General features: G+C 37.8%; 1 protein-coding gene across 1 annotated transcript in view; it reads right to left on the minus strand.

The window, feature by feature from the left end:
• Window positions 1-211: 211 nt before the first annotated feature.
• The window catches only part of LOC126356211 (uncharacterized), a 35,635-nt gene continuing 23,349 nt past the window's right edge, over window positions 212-12,497 (minus strand). Inside the window, exons 6-7 of the mRNA XM_050007022.1 lie at window positions 3,234-3,337; window positions 212-2,971 (exon numbers count right to left, since the gene is read on the minus strand). Coding sequence (XP_049862979.1) covers window positions 1,933-2,971; window positions 3,234-3,337 — 1,143 coding nt within the window. The 3' untranslated portion in view covers window positions 212-1,932. The remainder of the gene's footprint in view (window positions 2,972-3,233; window positions 3,338-12,497) is intronic.

Raw genomic sequence — 12,497 nt, forward strand, 5'->3', positions numbered from 1 at the left:
ACTGAACCATTACAGCGTCATACAAAAATGTCTAAGTAAGCATCGCTACTGAACAAAAATTGTATCTTTTCATAAGTTAATTCTTAAGTTCCAGTAACACAAAAATAAACTAACTCCAGAAAAAAATATATCACCTGTTTATTTGAACTTAACAATATTCATAGAGGCAGAAATGAAATATAAACAAATAACTCAAAGTATGAGAGGTGCATTCATTTTTGCAGGACTTTATTTTTAAATAACAGTGTCACATAAAAAAATACACTTAACACTCATTTTATGGCAGTTATAGACATCACCTGAGAAGTCACAACAATAAAACAAGATCTTGCAACTAAAATATGTACACTTGACTCTTCACAACTGCGAAAAAAATAACTTACTCACTTACTCATATCTACACACACACACACACACACACACACACACACAAAAATCTGAAAAAATCTCATCCATCAAGGAAGACAAGCATAGGACTTTTCCAGTTTGATATAACGGTATAATGGCAGTTTTCATTGAACAGCATTTAGAGTTAGACAAATGGGGAATCATTTTTACATAGAGTTATTAATAATTTCAATAGAAATCTCAGTAAGTAAAACCTTGTTATGTGCTGTTCACACATTAGTCATTTCTTGCTGCATAAAAAGATCTGCACAAAATACTGTCTAAACAAGAGATGCAAATTACAGGAATTACAACAGTCATGATTTACCACACTTCAGATAATTACTGAGAAATGAATGGTAATTATTTCAGATTTTTTTTGGAGGGGTGGGGGGGGGGGTGGATGACAGTCTTAGAATAAACAGGGGGGGGGGGGGGAGGACAGTCTTAGAATAAACAAGTGACTGAATGCGGCAGTTAGGGAATACTTTTGGTTAGTAGTTCTGAGAACCGGCAAATTAACTATAGGAAACCTGTATAGCTTTGGTTGCTACATTTAAACTGTCACCAATTATGGGGAGAGAGATTTTGTAATTAATGACTCCAGCATTGGTTAGAAACCTACTAACTCCTAACTACTTCCTTAGTCCAAATTAATATTTTGTGCCTATGATTTTTGGTAATCCTTAAATGGGGTGCTGTCACTCATCAACAATACATGCAGCAAATTCACAAACTGGAGAAACATGTTTTATCATCACACAGTGCCACTGGTAATTACATACTGGCCACTACTTAAAAGAACTAAATTTCAGAAAGTATTCTACACTTTTTCACAGCTTGCATTAATGGAACAAAATGGTCTCTGACTAGTGTTTTGTGCAGTTCTCTTACAAGTACTATATGTAATACTGTTATTGTCAAAAATGACAGTACAATCTATGTATAAGTATAAATTTAAGGAACTCAAACCTGTCCCTATAATGTAATAAATATTTTCCTGACAGGGAAAAACTGGATGCTGTTCAACACTGAACATTTGAATAACTTACCAAATGATATTTACATTCTATGAACACAATGTTTTTCACATGAACACAAATAAACACACTATATAACAAAAATTAACAGACAAGCTTAACAAATAATTACGTATCAGCGCATACCTCCAGTCCATAGGTTGTCTACAGTATCTTATGACTACTGACTTGTCAATAAATATCTGTTTTTGTAAACACATTTGTTAAGAGTAGAATCTTTGGAGTTTACAAAACTGCGAAATACAAGGCTCAAAAAAATTATCAAAAGCAATAGCTTCTCATAACATCTGACATCAATATTTACACAATTGACATTTATCTCCCTCCAGTGATGTGAAATGAAAAATTTCAACTTATAAAATCGTTCACATAAAAAACAAATTCTCCATCAGTACAGAGCAAAACTCCATTAAAACAGAGGCTGGTCACACTTCTAAATTATCCTAATCTGAGCTACAACAAAGAAGGCAAAAATTGGCTGGGACTAAAAGAAACGAATTATTATCTATGGAACGCCAGTTAAGAAATTTCTATTCATGAATATGAAGAACACAGTGGCTGCAGCATTTAGTAAAAGACTGCTCCCAATTATAAACGACAACCAACAGTTTTCCTTTAGAATATCAATAAGTCCTTTATGTGCATCCATACACTTTGTACCCTTCTGTGAAGCACAACTTGAATCAGAATCACTTAAAGCAGGTGATGACTGTGGGGAAGCAGATGCAGGTGGTGGGGGTGGTGTTGCAAAATAACATGGCGGTGCCATTGCGTAGCTTCCTAAATGTGGCATTAAGTAAGGTCCACCATAGAAGGGGAAGTACGTTGGTGGAAAATTTGGAGGATAGGCTGGCAGTGAATGTACAGAAAACCTATCAGCATCTCCTGCACAGACAGAACCAGCACGTGAGCCTGGAGGGCTAGCAGCAACTGCAGCTGGTCGGCTACTCAGAGATCCAAATCCAGAGCTGCCACTTGATGATCGTGATAAAGGAGAACCATCATGACCAGCTACAAATGAAGTAGGTGTCTGCCAATACCCTCCTGCTGACCATGGAGATCGTGTCACATTCCTATGAACTCCTAGTCTTGGTGGGCTAAGAAGAGGCCTTGGTCTACTATCATTTGCAGTAAATAATCCAGGGAACTCCTTGCCACCATACACACGTGATTCAAATGCCCATCTTTTGCTACGTGGACGTGTTGATGTTCCCAGTGACAGGCTACAAAGGCTGTGATGGAGATCTTGTTCAAAGTATGGATCTGTACTATAACATGTGGCCCTGTTAAAACGATTGTAGGGACCAGAACTGTTGCTGGTATTGGCAAACACATCATTAGGTGATCTTTTGTAATCTCTTCTGGTATCACCAAAATGGAAAATTGTTTCATCACAAATTTTCTTCCCAATATTGATTTCAGGAGAGCACTTGTTGGCAATATGGGAAGAAGCTTTGTTACTTTTCATATTATTTTTTTCATTTAAATTTTCTGATACTCCTTTAGTCTGCTCCTCAGATGCTGTATGCACGGTTGTGTCTAACCTAAAAAAATGAATGAACATTTACTGAGTATTTCAATTACCAGAAAATCAAGTGTCTTAAGAGTACCATACTGTAATACCTGGACATTTCAGCAAACTTAATTCTGCAACAGACTAGCAAAATTTACAACACACACACACACACACACACACACACACACACACAAACACACAAACAATAAATGACTCGGATGCACATAAAAACTACAGTGAAATACACATTGTCACAAAATAAAATTATTTATGTTGGATAGATACACCACCTTTTAAAAGAATCACTCTGAATTTTCTTAAGTGTGCTCTTTGATACTGTTGGCATCAAAAAGGGAAGGAGGCTCAGAGTAAGGGTTGCCAGTAATGTCACCACCTAAGGAATAAAAACAAAGTTTTCAGTAACAGAAAATTAAAGAAATATGATAGAAAAAAAGATAGGGGCAATCATATGTAACAGACAGGGCAATATAGAACACATGGATACCAGTCTTCCGAAAGAATAAAAGTAACTGCACAAGATATATTGAAAGGTTTAAGAACTAAGTTTTAAATAAAATTTTACGTACATAAGTCAAAGTAATGAACAAATTAACAAAATCAGCAAATGACCACATTTAACACATGTTCCTACATAAAGTAATCAAGCTGGACTTTATGGGCAGATGATAAATCTTGAAAAAGAACAGCTTGTAGCAAATTAAACTATCTACCAATCCCATGGATAAAAGTGACAATACGAAAGAGGCTTTGAACAAGCTTTAAAGTTCTTCATACATTAAAACTAAACGTAAGGCTACAAAAGTCATTGGCACATGAAAGCAAGTACTACTGTCAAACAACTTTCTTTCGAGGGCAATGCTCTTATCAAATGTGTTGACTGGTGCACTTCACAGTCCATTTTATAGATGCAATTTGTCAGTACCTATTACGTATTTCCTATTTTCCAAATTCCTCAGCAACACTCCAACATACCTTGCTGGTCTATCACTTCTGAGTGACAACACAGCAGAGAAATAGCGTACTCACAACAAAGGAATTTATCCAGAATTTACTTGACTGCATTTGTCCAACTATACAATTAAAATGATTTTCTTCATTTTTTGGTTTAGGCTGTTTCAATAAAGAAGTTAATGTTTCAACTTTATGGCTGATACAAAATTCTGATGAGATTTTTTTAAAAATCAAGCAACTCCTTGGTGCCAATATGAGAATATGAATTTTCTCAACTGTGAGTAGAATTGTTCATTTCAAGTCTGACAACTGTTGAGTATAACCAGCACAATTCATGTACTCATTTTCACTGGGGCATGTTGGGTGCTGCAACTAACCAGCGAGCAAGTCACTTCTGATGCTAGTCACTTATCTTGTGCCTGATTACCTTTGTGTTAGATGTAGCCTTTTAAATCGTGTTTACTGACCCTTTGAATTCTAACACACGAAGCTCCAAGAGAACTCAAACTACTATTAAACATATCACATACTTCCATCTGCGCATGTTTATCAGATGAAACCAAAGCCATAACCACAACCAACTTGTTACCGTCTTCCATGTAACATTCTGAACACAACCTTTTGCCCAGCTGACCCATACTTGCTGAGGTTTTATAGCCAATTTGCCAGAGTTTCATTAATGTATATAAAATTTCTCTAATTGTTATGATTTTTCTTTGAACATGGATCACAGTATGATCTTGGCAAAGATTCAAATCCTGTCACCAAAATGATTTTATCACAAAGACACACAGTTATCACTTATTCTCAGGCCAAAACAACTCAAGTTTCTTTTCTTCACATGAAAAACCACCATTTAGCAGCCTTTTACTGTAACTATCAGTCAGCAAATCAAAACTTGATTCATACAAATTTCCAACACAGAATACTTTGACAGATTGTTTTCATTTGCTGGATCTATCAGGTATTCAAATCACTAGTATTATGTCCCCTACAAAAATAAAATTCAATCACATATAATTCTTTTGTCTTGTGCAATATAGTTAGTTCTAAACAACCTAAAGAAAATGCCTAATGTTTCATAAATATTCATAGTTTTTATGTTATTCATGGGACTTCACACATTGGAAAACAGCGTAACAAAAATAAATATACAGTAGAGTCCCGTTAATCTGAACTAATTGGGACTGGGCCATGTTCGGATTAGCCAGAACTAGTCACGAGTTTCTAGAATGAAGTATACCAAGCAGATAAGTAGGTACACCATGGTAACAAATGGGAACAATGGCTCACTCTCACTCCCTGCCCTTGTGGTTGTGCACTGTTGAGACATTTCTGGTGTCTGAGGTCAGTGCACTGTCGGTTGGCTCACAAAGCACTTAGTTATGTTAGTTATCAGTCACTGGCACGCATAACAGCTGTATTGTATTCGTTCAGGTGTAGTGGTACGTATTTTCGTCATGAGTAAACAGAGACATACAACGTTTACTCTCAAAGAAAAACTGAATGCTTTTAAGCAGATAGACAATGGTGAGAATGTATCTAAACTGGCAGTGGGACTGGGTGTTGGTAAAGCAACCATTTGTGACTGGAAGAAGAACTGAGAGAAGCTTGAACAGTCCTGTGCAACATCTTCAGGAAAAATACTCGGAAATTCAGCAGACTTTGAAACAGTCCCAGTACAATTAAGTGGATGAAACTCTTTTCCTTTGGTTTATGCAGGAAACAGAAGGGGGAATTCCTTTGAGGGGAGCACTGGTTCACAATAGCGCTGTATACTGAACAAGTTAATGAATGGTAATGACTCTTTTAGTGCGAGTACAGGTTGGTTGAACAGATTCAAAAATCTGTCAAGGAATCCGCCAGCTACCAATTACTGGAGAGAAGCTTTCTTCTGATCGTGATGCAACGAAGGAATACTTAGGTGAGTTTGAAACTGTAAGAGAGGGAAACTGTAGAGGGAAGTTGTATAATTTTGGAATACGTATTACGTTCGAGTATACCGTATTTACTCAAATCTAAGCCGCACTCGAATCTAAGCTGCACCTGAAATATGAGACTCGAAATGAGGCAAAAAAAAATTTCCCGAATCTAAGCCGCACCTGAAATTGAGACTCTAAATTCAAGGGGCGAGAAAAGTTTCAGGCCGCACTTCTAAATCGAAACAAAGTTGGTCCATTGTAATATGAGACACAATTTAGGTCGAATGTATGACGATACACCTACAGTAGTTTGGTGCGAGTCGTAAGCTCAGCAGTTAAACCTTACCAGGTAGCCATTGCTATGTGTCAGGTGCTCCGTCTGTATTTATACAGGTACCCTTCATTTTTCACGTGCTTCATCTGGTTTCAATCGATTGCTTATTTTGCTTTGATCTGATAAGTGCCGTTTTCTTTGTTATAGGTGTTTACCTCTCTCTAAGCTGAAAACGCACTACTGTACTGTGTCACGCATTGTTTGTCGTATTCTGATAGTGCGTGTTTACGTCCTGTCGCCGCTCGTGGTATGGCTTGCTTTTGTGCGCGCTACCGCCGCGTACAATGGCGAGAGACTGCTATTTGTTGTTACTTACACTGCTGCTTTCTTTGATAATGATCAACAAGAACTAAATAATAGACTGTGTATGATAGAACATGTTCTGAACGAGTTAGGCGAAAATTTTTCTCCGTTTCAAAATCTTTTCGGTCGCTTCTTTAGTACATCAAATTCTGCACAGAAATTAAGAGTAATCTTAGATTTAAAAATCTAGTCAGTTGCCGTGCTTCATTTCTGACTGTATCACTATTCAGCATAAGAATAATATGAATATAAATGTGACACGATATGTATATTCTTCCGTGTTTGCTATTGTCTCACTCTAGTTTCGTAGTTTATTAGGCAGACAGGATTTAAATGAGATAGCAGCAAACACGAAAGAATACATGGCAAAATGTTTATATTCAGATTATTCTTATGGTGAAAAGAATACTGTATGTGATTCACATTTCATCAGGTTCCTATTAGCAACCATCACTTCAAAACGTAGAGTTGGCCATACTGACAAACATCCCAAACAGCCTTGCCAGTCGGATCTTCGTAGTACATTGAAATTCTGCTACATTCGAAGATGAACAATACGGAATTTGTATTTACTTCATTGGATAATGCATGAAAATGCATTCGAAGATGAACAATACGGAATTTGTATTCACTTCGTTGGATAATGCATGAAAATGCAGTGGTCTCAACTCGGGGCGGAGAAAAAAAGCTCGTCTTCCACCCTTTTTTTTTTTTTTTAATTTACTTATTGATGCAGAGGGCTTTGGCGTCAGTATATATCTTTCAGCCTACAAAGCATGCGATGGCAGAAGTTAGATGGGGTGGCACCTACCAACATTTTTCAGAACCTCCGCTTGCTTTGCACTCGATTCTAAGCCGCAGGCGGTTTTTTGGATTACAGAAACCGGAAAAAGAGTGCCGCTTAGATTCAAGTAAATACGGTAACGACTTTTCTGGAGACTGGAAATCTACTCTGTAGGAATCAGCATGGGTTTCGAAAAAGTCGATTGTGTGAAACCAGGCTTGCGCTATTCATCCACGAGACTCAGAGGGCCATAGACACGGATTCCCAGGTAGATGCCGTGTTTCTTGACTTCCGCAAGGTGTTCGATACAGTTCCACCCAGTCATTTAATGAACAAAGTAAAAGCATTTGGACTATCAGACTAATTGTGTGATTAGATTGAAGAGTTCCTAGATAACAGAATGCAGCATGTCATTCTCAATGGAGAGAAGTTTTGCGAAGTAAGAGTGATTTCAGGTGAGCCGCAGGGGAGTGTCGTAGGACCATTGCTATTCACAATATACGTAAATGACCTTGTTGATAACATTGGAAGTTCACCGAGGCTTTTTGCGGATGATGCTGTAGTATATCGAGAGGTTGTAACAATGGAAAATTGTTCTGAAATGCACAAGGATACGAGGGTCTGCAACAAATTGGTGCATGGTCCAGGGAATGGCAATTTAATCTCAATGTAGACAAGTGTAATGTGCTGCAAATACATAGAAAGAAAGATCCTTTATCATTTAGCTACAATATAGCAGGTCAGCAACTGGAAGCAGTTAATTCCATAAAATATCTGGGAGTAGGCATTAGGAGTGATTTAAAATGGAATGATAATTGATCGTCGGTAAAGCAGATGCCAGACAAATTCATTGGAAGAATCCTGAGGAAATGCAATTAAAAAAGGGGGGGGGGGGGGGGGGAAGTAGGCTACAGTACACTTGTTCGCCCACTGCTTGAATATTGCTCACCAGTGTGGGATCCGTACCAGATAGGGTTGATAGAGGAGATAGAGAAGATCCAATGGAGAGCAGTGCGCTTCGTTACAGTATCAGTCAGTAATCGCAAAAGCGTTACGGAAATGATTGATAAACTCCAGTGGAAGTCTCTGCATGAGAGACACTCAGTAGCTCGGTACGGGCTTTTGTTGAAGTTTCGAGAACATACCTTCACCGAGGAGTCAAGCAGTATATTGCTTCCTCCTACGTATATCTCACAAAGAGACCATGAGGATAAAATCAGAGAGATTAGAGCCCACACAGAGGCATACCGACAATCTTTCTTTCCACGAACAATATGAACCTGGAATTTAAGGGAGAACCGATAGAGGTACTCAAAGTACCCTCTGCCGCACACCGTCAGGTGGCTTGCGGAGTATGGATGTAGATGTGGATATTCTCCCCAACAAATTTAAATGCTGATGAAACTGGCCTTAATTTTAAGAGATTGCCAACAAAAAGCAGAAGACCATGCTCCTGGTTTTAAAATGTGCAAAGATCATGTGACTTTATTAGCGTGCAGCAACGCTTCTGGTACTCACACGCTGCCTTTAATGCAGATCGGCAAATCTGCTAGGCCCAGAGCTTTTAAAAACTGCAACACGAAGTCCCTGCCCATATATTATTGCAACCAGAGAAAAGCATGGATGGATGGTAAGCTGTTCAAAGAACAGTTTCACGGTCAGTTTGTTCCCTCTGTTCGACGGTTTTCTAAGGAAAAATCGTGCAATCCTTTTGATTGATAATGCATCATCTCACCCCAGTGCTGAGGAATTATGTGATGTAGAAATTGTGGCGAAGTTTTTGCCAGCAAATGTTACACCACTTCTACAGCTGATGGATCAGGGTGTACTCAAACATTAAATGATGACGACGATATTCAATTCTCAGCTGACTTCGGAACAGTTTGCAAAGTTCTTAAAGAAATACAGTGCTGGAGGGACAGAACAACGGCTGCCAAAGCCAATACTCTCCTTCGATCTTTCTCTAACTGCGAGTTTATTATCACTGTTTAACAATGAGTGACATTATGAGCAGAACATACCCAGTGAGCAAAATCTTACAAGACCTTAGCTCGGACGTTGCGATGGTAAAAGCAAAATTAGATTAGACACTGAAGGTGTACGACAGCATGAGAGCTAATGCTGATAGCCACTGTGCTCATATTGTTGAAGAGGCAAAGGCAATTATGGGACAGTTAGATGTGGAGATGAGTGTTCGTCACCTTACAGGCAGACAGAGAGACAGGGAAAACTGTGATAATAATGATGATGCTACGACATTTTGGGAAAGAACTGTTTTTATTCCAACACTGGACCATGTTACGACTGACACGAGAGAAAGTTTTGCTGAAGAAAATATTTATCATTTAAAATTCAACATACTTTTGCCCTCAACTACTGTGACATGACAGTAATGGTCTGCACATATATCGAATCGGTGCTTAACTGAACTACCGTTCTTTGAAGAAGAATCACTCTTTGTGACTAAAAAGAGACTAATGGGAGAGATTCTTCAATATAATCAAACAAGCATGAACGCCCTTAATGATCGTGATTCTGTTATGCAAGCATTGTCTGTCTGTCCTAGATCTGACTATCCTACTTTGCACACACAGTACAAAATATTTGCTTGTCTACCTGCATCAATTGCTCTAGTAGAAAGAAGTTTTTCAACATTGTGGCATACAAAGACATGGCTACAGTCAACAATGGAGGAGGATCAACTTAATGGCTTAGTTCTGTTGAACGCTCACTCTGAAATTGATTGTCCTATTGCAGGAAGGACTGTCCTATTGCCAGGAAGAATAGGCACACAGTATTCATCATTTAAGGAAGACAACCACAATTGTAACTTTTTTATATCATAAGATGGCACTGACTTGTATATGTGTATAATCAGTTTAAATAAAACTCTTAAATTCTGCATGTGACTTGATTGTTTTTTATTACAGTAAAAGTAAAGGTAGCTCAAGATATCTTTAGCACCCCCTCCTGAGGTTTTTCTGTATCCACCACTGCCCAGAGTTTGGAAGCTGTGCGCTGTCAGGGCTCACTGAGTAACCAACTGACAGCAAATAACTGGGTGCAGAGACCATTTGCATTCATTCATTTTCATTGTTGTGACTTATTTTGTGCTCTGCCCTCATGAAACTAAACTCACTATGACCCTGGACTTCAGCTATGCTCTTTGGGACTTCAATATAATGCATGAGCTATACATAAAGTTTCTGTCTTTATTAAACTGCATACTTTCATGTATGCATTAAGTTACCACAGGAACCCCTAGACCAACTGTCATGGAATCACCCTTTTCTGTGACAGTGAATCAAAATATTAATTATCACCTAAAAAGTTCCACAATTCTTTGTTTGCACATACATGCATGTAACCCCAGTAAAAATTAAAATCCTTGCACTTTAGCATGCCAACAGAAGAACCAAAACAAAATAGCACAGTCCTTCAGTAAAACGTATCGTGCTGTAATTCATTTTGAGCAGTGGCAAAAACAATGGAGGTCTGTAAGGTCAATCTATACAACATCTTTAGCCATCTGGATTGGCCTGACAACCTTAACATTTCCACTGCTGCCTAAAATTACTGCAAAATATTCAACAGTCTGTGCCATTTCATTTTGTCTACTCCAGAGATGCTACAATACTGTGATGTGGAGATTTCGATGTTCACAGGTACTGCAGATAAATGTCTGCAAAAAAATTATCTATGTAACTTTTATTTGAAGGGATAAGTTAAACTTTATGACTACTTCTTAAAAACTGCTGCTGTTTAACTGTATTGTTTTTATTTGTGACAAACCTGTCTTATTTTTAACAAACCTTTGTGGAATATTCTACATTCTATCCACTGTAATGACAAAATGGCATGTTTGATATATCTCATAATGGAACAGGAAGCATAACACACAGCATGACAGTTTTAAGTGTTGAAACTGGTCATTAGCAATAAATAGTACTGAATATGAGCTTGACTATTAAAAGTTTCTTCAAAAAATTTGTAGGTTTCATGTTGGGTGAAAAAACACTTAAAAACAAAACAGAATGACTAAGTACCTTATTTTGAGATAGGTGTATGCTGTTCTTGTATGCAAACATTTTTTCTGTGCCAGCAAGGATGCAGTAAACACTAAGATCAGTAGGTAATTAATAATAGTCCTTACAGCTGTTATTTTGAGTCTTCCAACAGCAAATTTTAGTTTGATTGGAAGTACATGCCAATACAGTGATGCACTGGATATATGAAAAACACTGCATACATGTGGGGAACATAACCTTTCTGATTTACTCGAGATGCTTCAAAAACTAAATTTAACTTGTTGTCTCAAGCTAAAACTATTACACATGAAGAGTGGCACCTTGTGAAAAGATAGTACATGGTCTGGATCTCCCGCAGTTCTGTTGCAATATGGGTAACATGCATAACTCAGTGTGGGAGTGAAGTAGTGCTGCTTCTGGAAATTAACTGTAAAGTTGATGTATGTGGGACAGTAAGATTCTTGTGGGCAGGATGCCTAAATTGCACACAGATTCGCTGTGAAATTCTGGCAGTATATGGACAAAATGCAGATACCACAACCAACTGTAGCAAAGTTGTGCCAACAATACGACCATGGCTGCGCACACATGCATGATGCTTAAAGAGAAAAAAATCCACCGACACTGATCACGTTCACGTTGATATAATTGGCAAATTTAAAGAACAGATTTTCCAATGATGTGCAAGTTCACACAGCGGTTTTCAAATGGCTCAGTGACCAGGGAGGACTATGTTGAAAACTAGTATCATGTATCTATGTCACTCTGAAGTGTAGTGCAGTATTCAATAAAAATTCCTGTAGTTTTCATTAGTAAAAGATGTGTGATAAAACTGTGATGCCGTATCTCCTTTTCCTTATATAAAGCCACCACAGAATAAAAAATTTCTGTTAAACTACAATCAAGGGGAAAATGCTTCAGTTAAGTGATATATGAACTGAAATCTCAGACAGATGAAAACCATTTTTTTGTGTATGTTACATTTAAATTGGGGTTTCATGCTTGTGAGGTTTACCAGCATGTTCATATGCACTGTACAGTTGATATAAGAAGATGGAAAGACACTTTTTTCTCAACTGTCAGTAATGTGGTCTCTCAATCATCAGGATTATCAATGTTTTATCTGTTACCTTGAACAATCACAGCTATTTCTGAAGATCACTTCAAAACAAAAGGACTTTTGGGTTAAAAACGCTGGCACATGATAACAT

This window comes from Schistocerca gregaria, chromosome 3, assembly GCF_023897955.1.
Source record: "Schistocerca gregaria isolate iqSchGreg1 chromosome 3, iqSchGreg1.2, whole genome shotgun sequence".
Classification (NCBI taxonomy): Eukaryota; Metazoa; Arthropoda; class Insecta; order Orthoptera; family Acrididae; genus Schistocerca; species Schistocerca gregaria.